The 25,187-nt window shown below is 39.7% G+C and overlaps 1 protein-coding gene across 1 annotated transcript in view; it reads right to left on the reverse strand.

Moving 5' to 3' along the window:
- LOC103267915 (X-linked interleukin-1 receptor accessory protein-like 2) overlaps positions 1-25,187 on the reverse strand; it is a 130,199-nt gene that overhangs the window by 25,523 nt on the left and 79,489 nt on the right. Inside the window, exon 3 of the mRNA XM_008065483.2 lies at positions 1,959-2,145. Within this exon, the coding sequence (XP_008063674.2) occupies positions 1,959-2,145 (187 nt within the window). The remainder of the gene's footprint in view (positions 1-1,958; positions 2,146-25,187) is intronic.

Here is a 25,187-nt window from a genome sequence, read left to right on the forward strand (position 1 = left end):
CCAATATTATAGGTTTAAGTGATATCCTATGTCAGAGGCGATCTTCCAGATGGGCCTTTACAGGCCTCAGCCATGTAGCTATAGATGTTGGCTCCCAACAGAAATATAAGATGAGACAGTAGTATGATTACTATAAGGGGAAGCTGATGACCTGGATTTTACTCTCAGCTACTTACTCTTGGGCAAGCCAAGTTCCCTTCCTCAACCGTAAAATTGAAATAAAACTTTCTTACTCTCTCTTATGCCAGGCTCTTCTGCACCAGTACTACATCTTATAAAAGTTCCTGTGACGTGATCGAGTCTGGATTTAGCACCAGGCCCACTGCAGAAGAGGGTAGTGATTAAGAAAATAAACTCTGGAGTCATGCTGCCTTGAATACAAAATCAGGCTTTCTTAGTTGTGTAACTTTGGACATCTCTCTAAGTCTCAGTTTTTTTCTAGTAAATGAGGATAATAGCACCTAACACACAGCATTGAGATTTAAATGAGATAATATAGAAACCAAGCTCAGCACAGTGAATGATGTATAAGTGCTTAATAAATATGAAAAAGTTTGGCGATGAGTCCTGATAAATTATCTATAGGCTATGTTTATGCATAATAAACATAGTGTTCTTTTAATCTGTCACAATATTTTCTTTAAGAAAACTAAATAAGAAGGATAATTAAAAAGAGACCTGGATGCTATAATTCACAACATTCTCTTGGTGTCCTTTGATGAGTTCTCATAGGTGTGAAAATGGAGAGGCTTCCAAATGTCAAAGCACATAACAGTGGGAGTAAAGTTTTATGCTTCCCTAGGAACTGAGGGTGTGTCAGATCCTAGAGAAACAACCTGCCTCATCTTTTATATATGTTTGGTTTCAACAGTGTGCACAGCATCTGCAGAAAACCTCCTTGGTCACCTCCAGCCATCACATTACAAAACTGTACAGTGTGTCAACTGCTGTAGCTCAGAGCTGGCAGGGCATTCTCAGTTCTGTTACAGCACTGTGGGGTAACAGACTAGCAGCCAGAATATCATAGCTGGAAGGTTGTGTGGTTATTGTTCACTTCTTCCCCTACATCCATTCTCCGCTCTTGTCTGTCCTATTCTATGCCACCCACACCCAGGATATTGAAAGTTGTTGATTCTATCTCCTGGCTTTGCCCCCTTGTTTCTGTTTGAGTTCAGCTGGAAGTGGGAGAAGAGGAAGATAACAAGCAGAAAACAAGAAGGCAGGAGTTAAGAGCGGTTAGGGTATTTATCCTGCTCACTCCCAGCTGATCTGCCACCCTCATATGTTCCTTTAAGGCTGTAGCTCTTGCCAGGTTCCAGTGACACTGCTCCTTTTCTTTGCCATTGCAGAGTTGAGATGATAATTAACAGCTTCTTCCCTTATGGGTTCCCTCAACTTTGCCCACAATCTGTACGTAATCCATTCATTCAACTCTTTTCTATTCAACCTTTAAGTGTGGTTTATTTCCAGCTAAATTTAATCTTAGCAGTGTTTACGCATCCTGCACTGGGCCAATGTATCTCCTCTGCATTTACTGCAGTGGCTCTCATGGTGTAGACGATAATAGTTGTTATTTTTTGTAAGTACTACTACTTGTTGTGTTGGACTTTGTTCCTAACAGTAAATAATATTTCTATGTCTCTCAAATAATTCCTTTAATGTATTACTTAAATACTTGTCCTTCTTCCCATTTGTTCTAGTGAGTTGGAGTGGAGGGAGATTATACTATTTTTAGCAACTGGAAAGGTGTGATTGCCTGTGACAACTGCTGATGGAAATGCATGAAAACCAGTGGTAGATAGGAGCCATAACTCTGAATTATTTATTGATGGATATGTTGATTCTTCTCAGTGAAATACCTAATACCACAAACTAATAATAAAATCACTTCCCTTTCTCTATCCCCAAGCCTGCTACTGACTGAGGTAAAAAATGCATTTGATATCATGTTGAGTTACCTTGTACCACACAACATCAGGCTCCTGATCAGACTTCTTAAAATCATCCATGTCTGGGCAGGAGATCTCCTTTCTTTTAGTGACTTCAGATTTTTCTAAATAGCGAATCCTGCTGTTGTAGCACAGGCCTGATTCATTCTCTGCAACAGTCAAGGACATTGACACCTTCATGCAATATGTCGAGTTTCTGTAGAAACAGAGAAATAACAAAATGGCTTTATTGGGTGTTTACAACTTTGTTTGTACTCTCTATATTTCAAGTGTATTGACTTTTCCATTTAGGACCTTGCCTAGAAATCAGAAACAACATCAAAATAACACAGAGCAGTTTTCTACTTCAACTGACAGGAAAATATAAAACAAAATGCTAATGTGGACATCTCTGACCATGAGGTAGCTACAGAGCTACATAGAGAAGCTGTACCCATCTTCCAAACTATAAGAAACTCAGTTTTAGCCGGGCTCGGTGGCTCAGCCTGTAATCCTGCGCCTTTGGGAGGCTGGATTGCCTGAGCCCGCGGGTTCAAGACCCGCCTGGGCAGCGAGACCTCATCTCTACAATAAATAATAAAAAAAAAAATCAGCCGGGCGTGGTAGCACATGCCTGTAATTCCAGCTACTTGGAAGGCTGAGGCGGAAGGATCGCCAGAGCCCAGCAGGTCGAGGCTACGGTGGCTGGGAGCGGCCACTGCACTCCAGTCTGGGCGACAGAGTGAGACTCCAACTCAAAAAAAAAAAAAAAAGAAAGAAAGAAAGTCAGTTTTTTTTTCCAGCAGGAAATATTGCTGCATTGAAACTTTCTTCGTGAAAACCTGTCAGAACGTCTTTCTAAAACTAGAATTGTAGCCATTTTTGCTCTGCCCCTGTGGCTGGTCCTTTAACCATTATTCCAGAGGTTGTTGAATTTTACCTTTGCTTCTTAAGCCAACATTTCCTTATACAGAATATATACTAAACACCAAATAACATACAGAGGATTCCTGTTAACTTACAGGTTAACTAACCTGTTAACTTAGTTTTTTGTTTGTTTGTTTTGAGTCAGAGTCTCACTCTGTCATGCAGGCTAGAGTACAGTGGCATGCTCACAACCACTGCAGCCTCATCCTGCTAAGCTCAGTTGATCCTTCTGCCTCAGCCTTCCTTGTAGCTGAAACTACAGGTGTGCACCACCACACCTGGCTAATTTTTCTTGAATTATTGTAGAGAAGAGGTCTCAATCAAATTGCCCAGGCTGGTTTCGAACCCCTGGGCTCAGGCAATCCTCTCGCTTCAGCTTCCCAAAATGCTGGGGTGACAGACTTGAGCCACCACCCCCGGCCCTTACTCACCTTTTTTTTTTAATCAATATTTTTTATTATGATATTGTGGGGGTACAGTTAAGAGTTAGGTATACAAATATGCTTCATTCAGGCCCCTTTGTTGATAACAGGTGTCTCCCCGTCCCCAGACAGATGTTTACTACCATTAGTCCCACCCCCCCCCATTGTTTCCCACCACTGTCAGTCATTTTCTTATGGTAGTGCGTTGGATAATCAAGGTCCACTATATGAGTGAGAACATGTGATACTCAGATCTTAGTTTCTGTGAGAGGTCACTCAGTATTATAGACTCTAGTTCCATCCAGGTTGCTGCAAAATTCATGGTTTTGTTCTTTTTTATGGCTGCATAATATTCCATCGTGTATATGTACCACATTTTTAAATCCAGTCCTCTTTTGATGGACAGCATGGTTGGTTCCAAGTTCCTGCTATTGTGAACAATGCTACAATAAACATTCGTGTGCAGGTATTTTTTTTATAGAATGATTTGAGTTCTTCACGGTATATTCCCAATACAGGGATTGCACGGTCATATGGGAGGTTGATGTTTAGAGCTTTTAGGAATCGCCACACTGCTTTCCACAGAGGTTGCACTAGTTTACACTCCCACCAACAGTGTAGAAGTGTTCCCTTTTTGCCACACCCTCTCCAACAACTGTTATTTTTTGAATTATTGATAATTGCCATTCTGACTGGAGTTAGGTGGTATCTCAGTGTGGTTTTTATTTGCATCTCCCTGATGATTAGTGAGGTTGAGCATTTCTTCATGTGTCTGTTGGCTGCTCAGATGTCTTCCTTTGTGAAGTGTCTGTTCATATCTTTTGCCCACTTTATAATAGGGTTGTTTGTTTTTTTTCTTTTCAGCACGTTTGAGTTCGTTGTAGATCCAAGATGTTAAGCCTTTTTCAGACCTGGAGCTGGCAAATACTTTTTCCCAGTCTATGGGCTGTCTCCCTGCTCTCTTGATGGTTTCTTTGGCTTTGCAGAAGCTTGTCAGTTTAATGAGGTTCCACTTGTCTATCTTATCCCTTATGGCCTGTGGGTTTTGGGTTTTGTTCAGGAATTGGATGCCAGTTCCAATTTCCATGAGGGTATGTCCTTCATTTTCTAAGGTTCTTATGGTTTGAGGTTTTACATTTAGGTGCCTGATCCATTTGGAGTTAATTTTTGTGTATGGGGATAGATAGGGGTCCTGTTTCAATCTTCTGTATGTGGTCAGCCAGTTTTCCCAGCACCATTTACTGAACAGGTTCTCCTCTCCCCAGTGGTAGGTGTGGAGGCTTTGTCAAAGATTAGTTGATGGAGAAATTGAGGTTTTGCTTCTGGAATCTCAATCCTATTCCATTGATCTATATACCTGTTCCTATACCAATACCAAGCTGTTTTGATGATTGTAGCTTTATAGTAAAGTTTGAAGTCTGGTAATGTGATACCACCTGCTTTGTTTTTTTTGCTGAGGATTGTTCTGGCTATTCTTGGTCATTTCTGTTTCCAAATGAATTCCTGTGTTGTTTTTTCTAGGTCTGAGAAGAATGTTGCTGATAATTTGATAGGTATTGCATTGAATCTGTAGATTGCCTTAGGTAAGATGGACATCTTCACAATGTTGATTCTTCCAATCCATGAGCATGGGATATTTTTCCACTTGTTTGTGTCATCTTTGATTTCTTTGAGCAGAGTTTTGTAGTTTTCAGTGGAAAAGTCTTTCATGTCTCTGGTTAGGAAGATGCCAAGTTATTTCATTTTTTTGTGGCTATTGTGAATGGAATTGTGCTTTTTATTTGGGTTTCTGTTTGTTTATTATTGGTGTAAAGAAATGCGATTGTCTTTTGCACATTTATTTTATATCCTGAGACTTTGCCGAAGGTCTTTGTCAGTGTAAGGAGGATTTTGACAGATTTTCTTGGGTTTTCAAGGTACACAATAATGTCATCTGCAAAGAGAGATCATTTGACTTCCTATTTTCCTATTTGGATACTCCTGATTGCCTTCTCTTCTCTGATTGCTCTAGACTTCCAATAGTATATTGAACAGGAGGGGTGAGAGTGAGCATCCTTGTCTTGTTCCAGTTTTCAGGGAAAATGGTTCAAATTTTTGTCCATTTAGGAGTATGCTGGCTGTGGGTTTCTTGTAGATGGCTTTCACTACTTTGAGGTATGTTCCCCATATGCCTAGATGTTCAAGGGTTTTTATCGAGAAGGGGTGCTGGATTTTATCAAAAGCTTTTTCTGCATCTAATGATATAATCATGTGGTTTTTGTTTTGACATCTATTGATGTATTTAATTACATTTATGGTTTTACGAATGTTGAACCAGCCTTGCATCACAGGGATGAAGCCTACTTGGTCATGATGGATGATTTTTGAGATGTGTTGTTGAATCCGGTTTGCTAGAATCTTGTTGAAAATTTTAGCATCTATGTTCATCAAAGATATTGGCCTGTAGTTCTCTTTCTTTGTTGGATCTTTACCTGGCTTGGGTATCAATGTGATGTTAGCTTCATAAAATGATTTGGGAAGGGTTCCATCTTTCTCAATCGCCTGAAATACCTTCAGTAGGATTGGAATGAGCTCCCCCTTAAATGTCTTGTAGAATTCTGCTGGAAAGCCATCTGGTCCAGGGTTTTTGTTTTGTAGGTAGTTTTCTTATTACATAGTCAATTTCCTTGATTGTTATTGGTCTATTTAGGGTCTCAATTTCTTCTTATTTTAACCTGGGCAGGTTGTGTGATAACAGAAAGTCCTCCATTTCCTTGAGGTTTTCAAGTTTGTTTCCATACAAGTGTACATAGTAGTCTCTAATGATCTTTTGTATTTCTTCAGGGTCAGATGTGACTTCATCTTTTGTGTTTCTGATTGTGCTTATTTGGTTTTTTTTTTCTTTTTCTTGGTCAGTCTAGCTAGGGGACCATCGATCTTGTTTATCCTTCCGAAGAACCAGCTTTTTGTTTCATTGATTTTTTTGTATTGTCTTTTCATCTTCTATGTCCTGGATTTGGGCTTTTATTTTGGTGATCTGGATTCTTCTGCTGAAATTAGGGTTTTTGTGGTCTTGCTTTTCCAGCTTCCTTAGGTGACTTGTTAGGCTATTAATTTGTGCTCCTTCCATTTTCTTCATGTGTGTTTGTAGGGATATAAATTCCCCTCTTACTACAGCTTTTAAGGTGTCCCAGAGATTTTGGTAAAATGTTTCTTCATTTCATTTGTTTCCAGGTACCTTTTGATCTTTGTTTTGATTTCATCATTGACCCAGGAGTTGTTTAGCATCATGCTGTTTAGTGTCCATGTCTTTGTGGGTTTTGGGGGGACTTTGTTGGTGTCAATGTTTATTGTTATTCCACTGTGGTCCGAGAAGGTGCATGGTAGAATTTCGGTCCTTTTAAATCTGCTTATGCTTGATTTATGGCCAATTATGTGGTCGATCTTAGAATACATTCCATGCAGTGATGAGTAGAATGTGTATTCTGTAATCTTTGGATGGAGTATTCTGTAGTTATCAATTAAGTCCATTTGGTCCAGAGTCATATTGAGGTTTCGGATCTCCTTGCTGATTTTTTGTCCTGATGATCTCTCTAGGGTTGTGAGTGGGGTATTAAAGTCCCCAGTTATGATGGTGTTAGAGTCAATATCTTTCTTTAGTTTTCCTAGAAGTTGCTTTATGAAAGTTGGTGCACCTATGTTGGGTGCATATATGTTTAGGATAGATATTCCTTGTTGATGAAGTGAACCTTTTATCATTATGTAGTGGCCCTCTGTATCTTTTTTAATTTTTCATAGTTTAAATGGTACTTTGTCTGAAATTAGAATCACGACTCCTCCTTTCTTTTGTGTTCCATTTGCCTGAAAATTTGTTTCCCATCCTCTTACTTTGAGTCTGTGCATGTTCTTTCTAGTGAATGGGTCTCTTGAAGGCAGTATATTGTTGCCTGGTGATATTTTATCCATTTTGCCATTCTATGTCTTTTCAGTGGTGCATTTAGTCCATTCACATTCAGGCTAATTATTGAAATGTGAGAGTTCATCCCTATCAAAGAGTTCTTATAGAGTTGTTCTTCCACTGGTTTATTGTCTTTCTTTTGTTTTGGGGGTTGGTTCATATGTATTTTATTCTTTTTCCTGTACTCTTGTGAAAAATATTGCTCTTTTTTTCCTGTTTTCTTCTGTGTTTAGTCCTTTCTTAAGTGTTTCACATAGAGGTGGTTTGGTGGCAGCGTAAGTTCTTAGGGATTGGATATCTGGGAAAGATTTTAATTCTCCCTCACTGATGTAGCTTAATCTGGCTGAGTAGGTTATTCTTGGTTGAAATTGTTTATCTTTTAGGATTTTGAAGATAGGGCTCCAAACTCTCCTCGCCTGCAGGGTTTCTGTAAATAAATCTGCTGCTGTTCTAATTGGTTTTTCATGGTAGGTGATCTGGTCTTTTTCTCTTGCTGCTTTTAGGAATTTTTCTTTTATGCCTACTTTGTTTAGGTGAATTATTATGGGTCTAGGTGTTGGTCTTCTCATTTGTTGTCTTGCTGGGGCTCTCTGAATATCTTGTGCTTGAATTTTTGTATAATTGATTAGATAAGGGAAGTTTTCTTGAATGATCTCATGGAAGGTTTGTTCCAGTGTGGTCTCTGTCTCTCTTTCTGCCTCAGGAAGGCCAATTAGTCTTAGGTTCGGTCTCTTGAAGTAATCACTCATCTCCTGAAGGTTTTTTTCTGTCTTTTTGTGCTTGTTTTCTGTGTTTTTGACAGTTTGGGTTAGTTCTATATTTTGGTCCTCAAGCTCTGAGATTCTTTCTTCTGTTTGGGTAATTCTGCTTTCCATGCTTATCAGTTTGTTATTTATTTCATTCAAAGTATTCTTTATTACTGTTATCTCAGATATCAGCTCCTTTCTAGTTTCTTCTTGAGTCTCCTCAATTCTTTTTATTCTCTCCATTAATGTCTTGATAGCTAGGTTTATAGTTTGAGACCAGTCATTCTGGGGCTCTTCATTGCTTATATTCCTAAGTTCGTTTTCTCAGTGTCCGCCCTCCCAGGGGTCTGGGAGAGACCCATATACTTCTTTTGGTTTTTCTTCATTTGTGTAGGTTTTTCTCTTGTCTGTTTGGAGAGACTCATGAAGCCACCTATGCCATCTCCATCTTGTGGAATCGACTCTCTTACTCAGCTTTTTAAGGTACTTACTGAGATGTGCTGGAGGTTGAATTTGGGGTTTTTATAAAGAACAAATCCTAGTAGTGTTTGGTCAGTCGGGATTAATTTATTAACCAACACTAGCATTATAAAGAAATTTCAATATTGAATGTTATCATAAGGCTACTTTAGAAATTGAGTATTAACTGGCTAACACATTACATAACAGTATTAATGGAATAAAAAAAATCTGTCTTTTTGTAAATTGGTTAGTGATTTCTCAATAATGTGAGTCAAATAAACATATCTGATGTATTTAACTAACTACAAAAAAATAAATAAAAATTCTACCTTTATTTCCCTGTGTATACTCCTGGCTTTTTTCTACCCTGTTGACCTGGACTTCAGAAGATGTCAACTACACAAAAGAAAATTGAAAAGTGTAAATGAGAGATCAGAATCCATCTGATAAGACTGAGAAGGTCAACTGTAAATCTTGGTGGGAGTATTTAATTTCACTTTATGGAGGACACTTCAGGAACATATCTGTTCTAAACATCAAAGGATACCTGCTGCCAAAAATGCAAATTGCCAAGGGCAGCTATTCAAAACAAAGTACTTTACAACCAAGTGATAACAATCGTAACAGATGGGATTAGCCTGCCAACCTACAGTTTGAAGACAGCCCCAAATGCCTGGTACTTTTCATACTGTTGAGTACTCACTCATTGAAATTTTACAACATCTGAGACATCATGCAAGTCTGGAGTACAGACAGCTGGGCCTATTGGGTTTACAAACTAAGCTAATCAAAATGACTCCTACTTAGGTTTCTAGTGAAGTTAATTTTTAGCAAGCATTCCTGTCTATGCCAGGACCTGTGTCATCTGAGAAGGAAGCTATGAAAGTACTACAATTTTGAGGTTCAAATTCAACCTCATTACACCATGTAGATTGTGGGATAGTGCTTTTCTCTTCTCAGCTATGTGAGTTCCTGGAACCCGAAGTGTATAAGATATTTCCAGTGGGAATCAAATGAAAGAAACCTTCATACTCGTGTCAGATGTTGAACAGACTCTTTAAATGCCATGAAACTAAAGCCACAATAATAATAATTAATAATAACATGTGTCAGAGAAGAAGAGTAATGTTTGGTTCTATTGATTTAGTTCTTCTTGACCATATTTTTAATACTTCATTGCTAAAAGTTTCCAAGTTCCCTTACTTTCCACAAGACCATATATGATCTGGCCCATCATAACACTCTCTCCTTCACGCCTTAGGGTGCAGCCACAGTGGCATTTTCTCTGTTGCCTGAATACACTAAGCCTTTTCAATCCATAGACCTTTGCACTTGCTCTTCTCTTTGATCTTCTAATATTTATTTATTTGGTAAGTGTAACCTAATAAAGGCAAGGAATTTGTTGCTTTTGTCCATCACTCTAACCCTGGGAGATAAATAGATAGTAAGTGCTTGGTAAATGTTAATTGATTAAATGGGTAGGCATGAAATGGTAGGTATTCAAGAAATATGTCACCCCTTTTCCACCTTTACATCAATTCCACATGGTAAAAACACCCCTTTCTTCAGATTCAGGTATAAGGCTTGTCAAATATCACATTCCTTGTAGAAATATGACCCAGATAATTTGCAAGTATTCTTGGACTACCACCAGGAGAAGGGTTAGCCAAGTTTTATGCATCAGCATATTGGAAAAGAATAGGATATATTGGCTATATCTGGGAGAAAAGGAGGACTGGGGCAGGGGCAGGGAATAAATGGAAGCTAAGTGGTCATAGTTACCAAAAGTTGTCTAACACAGAAGAAAGAATCACCTCTGCTGGATATCAAAATATTCTGAAGAGTTCTTGATGTTACAGGCTTTGAACACATCTGCTCCCTGGTGCATATCTATACAGGTGAAAGAGACTTACATGTCAAATATCTTCCCATCCACAGACAACCATGGTCCAGAGGTCTCAATAATAAAAGTAAGTAGAAAGTAGAATGTCCAATGCCTTGGAAAAAAGCTCACTATCCCAAACGTATTTAGCCCTGAGTAGAAAATAGAGTAGACTAACGTAAAGGACCAGTCTTGTATAGTGGTTTCTTAACAGAGCACCAGCTTTGAATTAAGATTCGCTGGATTCAACTAACTGTGCGACATTGTACAAGTTATTTAACTTAGTCTCAGTGTCCTCACCTGAAAAATAAGGATAAGAAGCTCTTTATGGAGACTCCATCAGAGGTAGAAGGAAGGAGTTCCTTCCCTTATACAACTATAAACAAAAATAGTTTACATTTTTAGTTTGAATAATTACAATATCTGATCTCTCAGGAACATGTTAAATATTAAATAAAATAATGTATGTAAAGCATCTAATATAGCATCTGCCACATTGTAGGTATTCAATAAATTGTAGCTATAATTAGAATTGTAGGTATTGCCAACATTGTTATGCATATTGTTAATATGTATAATGATTATATATACATGTATGTATAGCTAATCTGCATATATACATATGTATAATAATATGCATATATAATACTTATAATTTATATGCAATATAGTAACATGAACAATCACCAATATATAAAAAACAACACACTGGAAACAGTAGGTTAAAATAGGCCACGGGGTTAGAAGTGCTATTTGAGTCTGGAAGAGTCAATTGAACAAAAGGTCTAGTACCAGAGAACCATGTAGGTCTGAAAGGATCAAAAAGATATATTGACTTCGGCACAAAAATAAGTAAATCAAGAGAAAGTAGCTAAGGTAGGAAGGAACTTCTGGATACAAAGAATACTAGCTAATAGGCAAAGGTCAGAACCTTAGAAGTCAAAAGATTAGTAAGCATTCCACTAAACCTTCTGGGAACTTTTTAAACAAATGCCCTCTATAATAAAGCCCAAACCTCTAAGCAAGTTTTCCAGACACAAGACAAGGGATGCTTTTGTGTTCATTGTCCAGTTTCTGCAATGTGTAAACAATGTAGGCCATGTTAGCAGCAGTTGTATTGATTTGGGGGTAGCAATAAGGGCAGGGAATGTAGTCTGGGAATGGCTGATGAGTTAAAGGAGGAAGCTATTTTGATCTTTCTTAACACTTGGCCACAAACAACCATAGGCTAAGGCCTTGCATATATGTACTCTTGCTCTGGTCACTGGCATGTGAATGGATGCTGACAAACTGCTTGCTAACCCATGAACAATTTCTAGTATGAAGTCACTGAATATGACCAGGGTCCCTGGAACTCAAAGACAAGGTCTGCTGTGAGCCCTGCTGTTGCCATAGGTGACCTCTGAGAGGTGTGATCAAAGCTGCGTGACATTCTAAGGCTCGGGTTGATTTTTATTAGTTGTGTAATCCAGCTTGGCACAGATCCCTCTAACGGTCTTGCATTATTTAGATTTTATTTTGGAAAATGCCTCAAGCCAGTTCTATTTAAAATGTTTCCTGCAACTGGGACCTAAAAATGTTTTTTTTTCTTTCATTAGGTACAATTAGAGTTATGCAAGGTTGAGGAGGCAGACTGAGTAGTGGGCAAGAATGGGGATTGTATTATGTTTTTAAGATCCTCCTTCTCATCCTGAGGAGGAGGAGGAACACATTCAGGCTCAAAGTAAACAAAAGACCTTTGCAGTGGTAATGCAGCAAAAACTTACAATTACATGCATTTGTAATCTTTCCAAGTACTACCATATCTATTATCTTACTTAATTCTGCCAATAACCCAGGAAAGTAGGCAGAGCAAGTATCACCATATGAGTAAAATGTGGATACACAGAAGACAAATAACTTAGGCTTGTCAGGGGTTTAGAACCAAGGTTTCTTGGATTTTAGCCCCTGGCTACTCTCAGAACTTGATGCTAACATCGCTTAACAGCCTAACTAACTCATTCATATCAACTTGGGGAAGCTGACAGAAAAGCAGACGTGTAAAGGTAATATCTAAAGAATAAGGTTGTTAATGTGCATAGCACAGTAGAATTTGAAAACCTATAAACCTCACTTTCTATTCCAAAGTTTTCATGTTAGTGAGTTTAGGTTATAATATGTTTTTTTCCCCAGAGGAATTTCTAAGAAAAAATGTTGATCAATCATGGGTTCTTGGGGAGAAAAGCAAGATGTGGGATTTAAAACATATATGAGAAATTCAAATATCCCTTTTTAGCTCCCATTTATAAAATAAACTAGAAAAATCTAAAATTTTGTTCTAGAGTCTGAACTGATGTGAATTTGTTGTGTCACTAGGACTAGTGAAAAGAATCTGAATAAATTAGAGAACTTTTTATTACCTAAAATCAGAAGCCCTAGATAACATACTTCAGAATATAGATGAAACTTTTCAAGTGATTTCTTCACTTGCCTTATCATCACTTCAAAATACTTTCCTTGCAAATATATTAAAAAAAATCTAATGACTAGCAAACTAAAACTAGCTTCATTTTCTGACATGCTATAATTTGAATTGGCAGTTATACATACCATTAAATAATCAATCTACAGTCATCCACAAAATGTAAGAACTATCAACTACTATTGCAGCAAATTCAAGGAAGAAAAAAAATGAATAAACAGAATATCAAGCCCTTTGACAAATTATATTTATTACAATTCATTAGAAAAATAATGTTTTCCTGGAAGGAGGGGAAATAAAGAGGGAAAAATATAAATGAATTTATTACCACTAAACTGTAAGCTTAAAATGGTAAATATAGTAAATTATTTAAAACCTCAATTTAAAATATTTTAAAAACAGAAATTAAAAAACAAAGAAAACAAAAGTTTTATTGTAAAATACTTTTTTTAACCTTGTAGGAAAGGGGACTTTCACATGAGTGCAGAAATAACTATATAACTGCAAACATGCAATATTAATCCATTAAAAGATCAAGAGAGCCAAAGGCCTCACTAATTTATTAATATTATTATTCTATGAAGAGCCATAACCCTTTAGAATCATTCAAATGACATTTCTTAAGTACTTGCTATGTGCCATGCTGCTTATATACATTGAAAAGCAGATGCAAACCTAATATAAGAACACAAATATCTATGCCATAGTAAATTGGTGGAAGGAAACAGGATCTTCTAGAAGAAAACTCACTTTTGTAATTTTTAGTCTTTAAGTAAGTAGCCTTATTTCTAGGTTTGTAGAGTTGTAAAGAGTTCAGAGATATTTTTAAAGATACTTTTTTAAAAACAAATAACGTCATCATTCATGGATCATACCTCTAATCTGTGAAAATGTCAATATAATAGGTTTTAAGTTTATGTGCATTTTTTCCCTTTAGGGATAAACCTGGTTATTAAACAAATAAAGGTTTGTTAAAGGTATGAACAGAGATACTTTATTAACTGTTCTTATCTCCTGCTGATATGAACATTCAGCCCTTGGCATGACACTGATAATTTCCAACTCAGAATTATTCAAGCATAATTTTCTTATAGTTCATGATACATTCAGAAGAAAGATCAGCCCAGGAGCTGGAAGTGAACTGGACCTGAGTTGCTTACTGCTTGAGAATGTAGCTTTTGGAATTAGAGAGCTTGTGTTCATTTCTAGCTCTATCATGTTGTAACTATGGATTTTGGGATGGGTGACTAAATTTCAGTTTTTGGCATATCTAAAACGAGAATATTAAAAGCAGCTATCTTTACAGGATTGCTATATCACACACGTGTTAAAATTTGTAAAAGATTTGAGACTTTACCCTACTTGTGAGCTAACAAGTTTGCCTGCCAGTTTCACGGAAGCTGGTAGAAGACATGATACTCCTAGGTCAGAAACAATAAACAGTTAATTATTCATAGCATTAACAGTAGCCAGAGTGCCAGTATGAGAGAGAGAGAGAGAGAGAGAGAGAGAGAGAGAGAGAGAACAAGACAGAGACAGAGAGAGACAAAGACACACACATATATGCAGATCCCCAAAAAATGGAATTATCTTTTTTGGAGGGCAGGCTTGTAGTACAGGCTTCCCTCACTAGGTAGATATTCTAGGAATACTTTGGCATCACTATGTCAACTAGTGTTATGAGAGGCTGCATTCAACTTCAGTGATTTTGGGAGGAAGATTCTTTCAACGTGTTTGCCTATTTTATGATGGGTGATTTATGAGTGCACCTACACACACTGTGCTGAGTGTTCAGCAGTTTTTGACCAAAAACGGCATGAACCCCCCATCCCCCACCCTGTCTACTCACTGATCTCACCCCAAATGATTTTTTTGTTTGTTTGTTTCCTAGATGAAAAAAGTCTCAGGAAAATATTTTGCTGATGTGGAAGGAATAAACAAAATGGCAGAAGCACTAAAAGGCATCAAAATTGACAAGTTCAAAAACTTTTGAGCAGTGGAAAAGCATCTCAATAGGCATACTGCATCAAACAGAGAGGATTTTGAAGGTGACTAAAGTTTAAATATGTAAGAATAAAAATACTTTTATAAATAAAGTCTGGCTTTTTGGGGTCCTCTTTCATATATATATATATATGTGTGTGTGTATATATATATATATATACACATACACATACATATATATGTATATACATTTAAAGCACTTGTATATATATTTAAAGTGCTCAATAAAAATTAACCTCCTTTAACATCATCACCACTATTAGCACATTATCTATTGACTTTAACTTTTAAGCCAACCCATAAAATGAATCAAGATTTGTTGTTGTTGTTGTTGTTGTTTGGGGTTTTTTATTTTTTGAGTTGGAGTCTCACTCTGTTGCCCAGGCTGGTGTGCAGTCGCACATGCCCGGCCACCACAGCCTCGACCTGCTGGGCTCGGGCGACCCTTCAGCTTCAGCCTTCCAAGTAGCTGGAACTACAGGCATGCACTACCATGCCCAGCTAATTTTTTTGATTTATCGTAGAGATGAGGTCTCACCAAGTTGCCCGGGTGGGCCTCGAACCTGAGGGATCAGGTAATCCACTCACCTCGGCCTCCCAAAGTGCTGGGATTACAGGCTGAGCCACCCGAGCCCGGCTGTATGCATTCTAAAAATTACTTGCTCAAGATAAAATTTTGTCATCAAAATATTATTCACCCTGAATTCAAAACAAACTATAATTTATTTGAAGGCTACTCAAAGTCAGATGCCTACTCAAGAAAAAAATTTAGATGTTACATATATATTTGGCCATCTATCCATATGTAACTAAAAATTGCGGATCTTTCTAGTGGTAATTAAGTTCATAATACCATTTCCAAGAAAAAAAGCAATATTAATCTGCCACCTAAGGGTATAGATAGCTTGTTCAAAATCTGACTGCCCATGATGGTTGAGGAGGTGAATAAAGGAAAGGCAGTAATCAAGGTAAATCTAAAAGATTTTCTGACACCACCAACATCTACATCAAAGTATGAGTGATTCTTGCTCTCTTCTTTGGCTGAAGACAGTTTTAAGAATGGTAATCTGAGACACATCATACCACAACAAGAAAGCTCTTCATAAATTTGTGGAGAACTCTGATGATTCTATTAAAAACAACAACATAACTTTCCTCCAGAAAGCCTTTCCCAACCAATTTCACTGATTCCAAAAACTATTTCTCATTTCCTCAGTTTCTTATTTATATTACACTGATATATGTTTGCATGTTAATATGTTATTTTATAATTATTCTCATAATAATCGCAAAAGCTTTACCTTACTGCCTGGGATACAGTGCAAACTTTTCCAAACACACAGTTTTCTCTACATGTGATTACTTCTTCCCTCATACGGTAGATACAAAATTATTCTCCCTGTCTTTGTGTTGAAATTTGTGTAATTTGTCTCATCAACTAAGCTGTCATACCCTATGCCTCCATGATCTATTCTCTGACTCCTGTCTACCCACCATAGCTGACACTGTTAGAGAGGTAGAAAGACTTGTCAGTGCTCAAAGTTTATACATGCTCCTCTAAATTCACTCTATGATCCACCTTCATCTGACTTCTGTTCCATCATCCTACTGACTTTCCATAGAATTACTGAGGATATCTTATTAGCTAAATTCAATGGCCTCCCTTGTTCACTATCATCCTATCTAACGTCTATGCATTATTTGAAACTAGTTACCACTCCTTCTACCTCCTAAATCTCTCCTTGTAAAATAACACCCTTTTCTAATTGTTTACTTCTGTGACTATTGTTACTGTTTTTCTTCATTGTCCTATTCCCAAAATGTGTTCCACCCTTCCCAAGACCTCAGGATTCCTTTCTCTGTTTTTGGTCCTGTTTTGTTTTTTTCTCTCCCTCCAACCTCTCCAGCAATTTTATTTAAGCACAAGGTCCCAGTCACAAAATAAGCACTGAAAACATCCAAATCTATAATACATATCTCTAGTTCTGTCCTCTCTCTTAAGTTCCAGCCTAGTATAGCCATTTAACTATGTTTGATATAACTGGCATGAAGGCACTTCTCAAACCCAAACTGAACTTACTATCTCTTCTCTGTGGTCTGTTTTTTCTCCTCTAACATCTTTGTTGGTTAGAAAAATCACTGGTCACACCATCTAGTTTCTCAAATCAGATGCTTCAAAATCATCCTTCACTTCACCTCCTCAAACTTATCTCATCTCCCATATTCAAGTCATGCTAATTCTGTTTCAAAATTCTCTCCTCATCTAACACCTCATCTAGGTCCTGCCACAGTTCAAGCCTTAATTATGTTTTGCCTGCACTTTTGAAACAGGTTTCTAACAGGTTTCCCTGTCTTCAGTTTTTCCCTCCTCCACCAGGCCTTTGACCAAAACAAATAACTTATTTTTAATTTTCTGAAAGTACATAGCGGAAGTGGAAGAATGGATGCATAAAGAGACAACTGGTAACAGGCTAAAATCCATGTTTAAAGTGTTATAGAAGGAATAAAATAGATATGGTAAAAGATGTTCTGTCATTAGAAGAAAGCACAAATGAGTAAGGGGGGCAACTATAAAACCATCCATGACAGCAGACAGCTATAGAAAGAATAAGATCTATGGAAACAAGCCAGGGCCCCATCCTCAGTCCTCTATTCTTCTTGCTTTATATTCTCTCCCTCAGTTATTTCAACCACTGCTATAAATTCAACTTTCATCTCACAATACTACATCTCCAGTCCTGATGTCTCTCCTAAGTTCTAGTCTCGTATATCAAACTGCCTACTGGGTATCTCCAACAGGACATCCCAAATATTTCAATATCAATATGTCTAAAGGTGAACTCATCCTACACCATTCTTCTTCATTCTCCATCTAAATCTATAGAATTGCTATCTACTTAGTCCTCTATACCAGAAACCTGGAAATTACCTTCAGCATTCCCTCATCCTTGTCACTGGTACCCTATGCATTCTACCTAACAAATGCTCTCTACACCCTTCTTTCCATTCCTACTTCCGCTGCCTTTTTTGCCTCTTGAATTGCTTTGTCATCTCACTAATGGGTCTCCCTGACTCTAGTCCCCCCCCGCTTCCTCACTATTCTTGTCTTCTACTTTATGTCCTGAGTACTCTTTCCTTAGAAGTTACTCTAGAACAAATCGAAACAGGAATCCTTTCTACTGATGGCTGATAAATAAAATGCTCAAGCCGAGATGGAAAGAAAATTTAAGACAATATTTAAATATTTTAAAAATGAGTTTAAATGGTGGTACTTTATTCCTCTGGGATTCAACCACCTTCTTAGGTAATATTTTAGTGCCTGATTTATTATTATTTTTCTCTCACGGATTTAAGACCTCTAGAAAAGAAATATTGCCTTTTAAAATGTAGTTCATAGAACAGAACATAATGCCCATATATTAAAAAAAAAAGAATGCCTGATTTTTCAGAAGGGAAGATAACTTGAAACTCAAAATGAGTGTATCTCTGTATGATTTAGTCCCTTGGGTTCATAAATGATGGTAAATAAGAGAATGGAAGCCGGGCTTGGTGGCTCAGTCTGTAATCCCGCACTTTGGGAGGCTGAGGTGAGTGGATTGCCTGAGCCCGTGGGTTCGAGATCTGCCTGGGCAACTTGGCGAGACCTCATCTCTACAGTAAATCAAAAAATTAGCCAGGTGTAGTAGCGCGCGCCTGCAGTTCCAGCTACTTGGAAGGCTGAGGCGGAAGGATTGCTGGAGCCCAGCAGGTCGAGGCTGTGGTGGCCGGGAGCGGCCACTGCACTCCAGTCTGGGTGACAGAGTGAGACTCCAACTCAAAAAAAAAAAAAAAGAGAGAGAGAGAATGGAGAGAGTTAAACTAGCATGGAAGCTTAGAGGACGAGTCCAATATCAGGACAAGGAATTTGTCACAAGGAACCATTAAATGTTTTTAAGCTTAAGAGGAGCATGATTATAAGAAATATTAGGAAGTTATTAAGTATTAGAAAGAGGTTAAAGATAGGAAGATTATTTGGAAAGCAACACAGACATTCTCTAAATGGGTACAAATGTCTGAGAAGTTTCTGAGGTTATAGCAGCAAGACTTGACTACTTATTTGATTTGTTATTAAAGGTAGGTAGGTATTGATAATTTTGAAGTTTTTGTGTTGAGCAACACAGGAATATAGGAGGGGAATAATCTCTTGTGGATGTTAAAATAAATAAGCAGGAGGCCATTGACTTGAGGCTGTTTCCATACTTTAAGTTTCCACCTAACAAACTACAATCTAACTTACTACATTAAAAACCCAAAACCTAACATAGGATTATAACAAAAATCGAGTGTCAGCCAATCACAAGCAGCCAGGTTTCAGCCAATCACAGGCAGCCAAATGAACAGATCATATCCAAATGAGTCAAATGCCTCCTTATACTATGCCCAAATAAGGCAAATGTGTAGCTGCAGTAAGTCAAGTGATTTATCTACTTTTTTTCCATGTTTGGCCTATAAAAGTTCACTCCTCAAGCAGCTGGGTGGAACTCTCAATACTTCTTCTGGTTTTGAGTACTGCTGAATTCATGACTAGTTCTTTGTGCAAATAAACTGCTAAATTTAATTTGTCTTAAGTTTTGTTTTTGTTTCTTTTTTTTAAAACAAGAAAAAGAATGAGTTATATTGGAATATTTTGATCTTGGGTGTCTTTGGGACATGGAAGAAATGTGAATCTAGATTAAGAGTTAGAGAACTACAGGCCAAGGCATGTCAACTGGCTGGTTTTGTACATAAAGTTTTACTGAAACACAGTCATGCTCATTCCTTCAGGTATTTATGGCTGCTTTCGTGCTATAAGAGGTTGGCATTGAGATTCCTTGCTCACAAAGCCACAAATACCTACTATCTGAACCTTTACAGAAGTTGTTCACTAACCTGTATTCCATAATTTAGGAGTTTGGAAAAGAAGATACAGAATTTTCCTAAAGGAAGAGGGTATCAGAAGCCACTGAGAGTTTAGTACTTCTAGAACATTCCCATTGCTCTTCCAGAAGGGGGCCCTGTAAACTCTGTCATGAGACAAACCATTACAGCAAGGGGGGAGGTAGGTGGGACTTTTTTGACGTTATTACATGTGCTCCATTTTCTTGGTTCTAAGTCTTTTCTGACCACTCCTGTTTCTTCCCATTTTCAAAGGTTTTCAATCATGTAGTGGGTTTGCTTATATCCCAGGAAGAGAAGGGGACTTCCTCATGCACTCCCTCTCACTCCTGCAGTATCTGGAAGTAGGAACAGTCCCAGAGTAAAAAGCCTAGGGGGTTGGGCCGAGTCTTCCTTTTCCCAGAGCTCTCAAAAGGAGGGAGGCCCATCTCTCTTTGGGCCTGGTAGCCAGGTGTGGTGGGCCTGCACTTTGTCCGTCCCCCAGTTAAAGAGGTAAGAGGCTTAATGGGAGGTGTCCTAGGGCAGGAAAAGTTGTTCCTGTTAGAGAGGGGAGGAGAAGGGCAAGGGAGATGGGAGAAGACTGGTGGGGGGAGGGGCTAAGGGCAAGGAGTGAAGACTACTGGTTGATCCCTTCTCCTATGGCCAGTGAAGCGGCTAAGGCCCTGGGCCATCATGGCCTTGAATTCAAATGACCCCTGCGGTGGTTCCAGCATAGCAAGGTGGTGACCTTCATCAACGAGAAGATGGCTGGGCACACGAAAGGCCTTGAGTTCTACCTAGAGAATATGTCACTGTCCTGGGAGGAGGTAGAAGGCAAGCTCAGGGACATCCTGGATGACAGCGAGGTGCCCAGCGAGGTCAAGGAGGCCTGCACCTGGAGCAGCCTGGCCCTGGGCGTGCACTTCTCCTACAGGCAGGGGCAGTTACAAGGGCGCAGGGTGCAGTGGCTATACGACTTTGCCCAACTGCACAAATTGGCTGCACAGGCCTTGGCCTCAGACCTGAAGAAGCTCAGGGAGCAGCATGAAATGGAGCGCAAGGAGGTGGCCTTCCTGCTGCAGCCGGCCCAAGCCAGCCTCACGGAGGTGCAGAGAGAGCAGGACCTGCTGAAGCTCCTCCATGCCACCGTAAGATAACCTTACTGGTCCCTGCCCAGTAACCCTGCCCCGCCCCTCTCTGTCCCCAAAATGCGTCTCACCACTTCTCACTCTCTCCAGGAGCTGGTGTCTCCCTGGGAGCAGGGATAGGCCGCAGCAGGACCTGACCTGGCTACTGCAAGAGAGGCTTGGACCAAACAAGCAGGTGGGGAGGAAGAGGAGGAGGAGCTGAAGAACAGAAGGATGTGAATGCAGAAGCTGCTCCCACGGAGGCTGCACAGAAGCTGGATGAAGGCCTAAAGCAGCTTTTTGGAGCTGTGGATCAGAAAAATTATACCTCCGGTGGGAAGAGGGAGGGAGACCTTAAAACAGTGCAAACAGGCATGTTTGATTTCTCTGGGACTCTGAAACATTGGGTCACAGCCTCACCAGAACCTCTTGCTATCCACCTCCCTGCCTCATTCACATATTCATACTCTGCCCTTTGCCCTCCTTCCCAGCCATATCCACTCTATCCCCTCCAGCCACAATTGTCAAAGTACCAGCTCCACCTCAGGTGCTTTCCTACTGGGGGGCCTCTGATACCTGTGGTCTGATGTGGAGTCCAAGAGAGTAGACCCTCAAGAACCCCAAGGAGACAGGAGAGGCTCCGAACCCCATCAGCAGAGGAGACTACCAATATATCACAAGCCAAGGGATTGAGACTGCCTTTAGTATAAAGCCCTGAATTCTTTTCAGAGGGAAATGTGCTTCCACTGTGGGAGGGGAATCTGGCTGTAAAGCCCTCAGTGAATTCAGAAATGTGAAATAGAACAGAAATTTATCCCAAGGGGAAATTAATTTTTAGAGGGTGGGAAGGAGTGGGCAGGAACCTGGGTGAAGTGGGGGAAAGGAGATAAGTGGGAGAATGTGGTGAGGGGAGTGAAAGGGAGATAGGCTGGAATGTGGGAGGGTGTAGATGGTAGGGGAAGAGATATGTTTTGATGACTCCTTTGTCTTCCAGAGCATTAGAATTCAATACCCCAGAAGATCTTCAGCTTATCTTTTTGTGTTTGTCTCTCTCTCCCCATCCTAGTGTCTGGTGGACCTGAGTAACCATTTATATAACACCTCCCCGCCACACACACACACACACACACACACACACACACACACACACACACATATACTTACCACCAGGAATGGGCATTTGACCCATACTGAGCCAAACAGATTCTCATGCTAGAGAATGTGAACAGAGAGGCAGATTCTATAGTCAATACAGTGTTGGGCAATGAAGCAGTGGCTCTCTTGGAGTTGGGGCTAGGGCCAGAGCCATGGACACCAAGGCCATAGCTGAGTCCTGGCCCCAACTGTGTGGGAAACACAACTAGGTGCTTTATAGAGGCAAGTGTTTTTTAGAGTACAGCAGTATGAGTCTCCAGGGAGCAGACAGGCACAAAGAAGCACAGAGTTCCTCCTGTGACTCCAGAGAAATGAAGAAAGTGGCGGTGGCCCAACTGCTTTTCACTTGCTGCAACTGTGCTCCATGAAAATCCACTTTACACTGATCCCCTTTTCTTTAGCTATCTTGAGTAGGTTGGTGTTCTGGGCAACCAGATTATTTTCATCTCAGAAACTGGCACCAGGGAGCAGCTACAAATAATAGACTATTAAAGAAAATGTTGGAACTGACTGGGGAGTTGCATCGGGTTGTAGCAAGTAGTGAGAATTTCTGCATCCCAAGAGTTTTCAGGAATTAGTTGAATGGGAAGCTCATTCATGTTCCTAGGGAATTACATCACAATAAACAATCAAAACAAGCCTGAGGTTAACCCCAGGTTTATTCTTGACTCAAATCAACATGGCAGAGATTTGTCACCCCTAAGGGAATCCCTCAGGGCTGCATACAGAGGATGCCAGCACCAGATGCAGGCAAGGCTTGCTATAACTATACAACCCCATGAAAGAAAAATTTTCTCCAGTCCTCCTTGGGCGGAACCAGGGACACTCAGATCTGAACAGGAGACTCCTACCACTGTCAAGGGGAGTCAGCAACTGATAGTGTTCAAAGGGTTTCCTTGTCTAGACCATTGACCAAGCATAGTACATAGTACCATTATCCTTAGGGACCCCCCTCCCCCACCGCACACCATGATAAATGTGGGAGGGGAGTCTGACTACAAAGCCCTCAATGAATTCAGAAATGTGAAAAAGAACAGAAACATATCTCAATGGAAAATCAACTTCTAGAGGGAAGGGATAGGTTGGGGAGGATGCGAGTAGGTGGGGTAAGAGGATGGGTGACAAGTTAGTCTGTCTCTCTCCCCTGATGATTCTTCTCCCTGTTGACAGGGGCTAACTGTATAATTTAACCCACAGGCGAAAGGAGTTACACCTGTACCCAAAAGTTACTTAGAAGTTACACCTGTCTCAGTCAGCTGTGACACCAGATGAACTCTGAATATCACCCAGGGCCTATGGACCTGAAGACTGAGAAGCTGTTGTGGTCCTGGGACACCTTTGCAGCAGCTAGTTGTGACTTTGGTTGTCTTTTGTTGCATATGGATAAGCATCATCAGGATTGGTAGCCAGATCTCTAGCCTGCACTTTTCAGAAATATCTTTGGGCCTATTTATAGTCCTCTAGGATAGGGTTTCCTAACCTCAATATCCTTGACATTAGAGTTGAATAATTCTTTGTTGCAGTGAGGTTGTCCAGTACATTGCAGGATGTTTAGCAGAATCCCTAGCTGCTATTACCCACTAGATGTCAGGAGCACATAACCCCCAAACTCCCAGTTGTGCAACCAAAATAGTCTCTAGATATTGCCACCTGTCCACTAGAGGGCAAAATCATGTCTAATTATCTAGGAGGGGGATGCTCAGGGTCAGGGGATAGTGGGCAGTGGAATGCCATTGGTATAAGGTGGACTGGGGTAGAGCAGGGGGTAGGAGATTGAGGACTTTTATTTCTTTATATATACTTCTGTTTTGTAAAAGCCAAATAGTTAAATGTTCACGAAAATACCCTGAAAAAGTAAGTTTACTGGGTGGATGGGTTTGGAAAGACCACTTCTTCCTCTGGGACAAAGGAAAAGAGAACAGATATTGATCGTGTAGTGAGGGGATGGAAAACTGAGGCGACTGCTTTTGTGTCTGTTAGACAAGGCACCTGAGGGTGAGCAAGTACAAACGTCAAGGTAGAAGTGGGACAATGGTACATTTAGAAATAACTGTGGGGATGGGGGTGGAAAATGGAGAGAGAGAAGGAAAGGATCATCAAGCTGCACAGAGGACATGACTGAGATAGGACCCAATTGAAAAAAAAAAATGTCAAAGGGAGTGGGAGCCTCAGAGGAAGCACTGGAAAGAAAGGTGAATAGTTCCAAGAAGGGAACCAGACACAGATCTCTGGTCCTACAACTTGTTTGCATAACTTTTTCCCCCCAGTAAAAGATTCAGTCAGTTTGTTTGGATTTGATCTTTATCTTTGGCAGGATTTTGGAAAGATATAACATTGTTATGATTATGTCTATTTTAAACTTTTTTCCTTTATAAGTCCAGAGGAAAGGTTTTAATAAACAAAATTAATTCTACTTCCATCATTGAATATCCTCTACAAACCCAGCAGAAGCAATTTGACCTGGCCTTTGAGGCCTTGGGTGAGCTTGCGTAGTGAGATAGGCAGCTAAAGAGAAAGACAGCTTTAAAAACAATGCTACTGGGAGAAACCCAGATCTGATGGGTGAGGGAAGTAGATGGACCTTTCCTAGGGATCAGTGCCTTGGTCAAAACTGTGAGTTCTACTTCTAGAAAAGCTGTAATGATCTCCTCTGGGTTTACCATTTGAGATAACAACAAACAAAGTGGTGAAAGGGAATGACCAGGGAAGCTACCTCCATTTACCCCCTGATGACACATCTGCGTGCTGGGAAGTCAAGCTTGGCTTCACCTATCTGTAAAATAATGGAAAGTAAAATTAAACCATATTTTATTTAAAAACAACCGTGCTTTTTTGTCTTGGTTTCATGTCATGTGGGATCAAAGTCAAAAGTTGGTTAGTGTTTGTATAGAGACATTATGTAATACAGGAAGCTTCCCTAAGTGCCTTAAAAAGCTGATTTTTTTGTAACTTTGCACCCTGTTATAAAATACTGGGTTCCCAGTGTCATTCTTCACACTATCACCTTGTAAAAATTGCCAACCTGCCATCTATTTCTATTTCTCTTGGTAAAACTTAACATATTACAAAAGAAGAATTCATGTAAGCCGATTAAAAATCTCCAGACCAGCCGGGCTCGGTGGCTCAACCTGTAATCCCGCGCCTTTGGGGGGCTGAGGTGAGTGGATTGCCTGAGCCCGCGGGTTCGAGACCCGCCTGGGCAGCGAGACCTCATCTCTACAATAAATCAAAAAATCAGCCGGG

Source organism: Carlito syrichta, unplaced genomic scaffold (genome assembly GCF_000164805.1).
Source record: "Carlito syrichta isolate Samal-C Ts95f unplaced genomic scaffold, Tarsius_syrichta-2.0.1 Scaffold308534, whole genome shotgun sequence".
NCBI classification, from domain to species: Eukaryota; Metazoa; Chordata; class Mammalia; order Primates; family Tarsiidae; genus Carlito; species Carlito syrichta.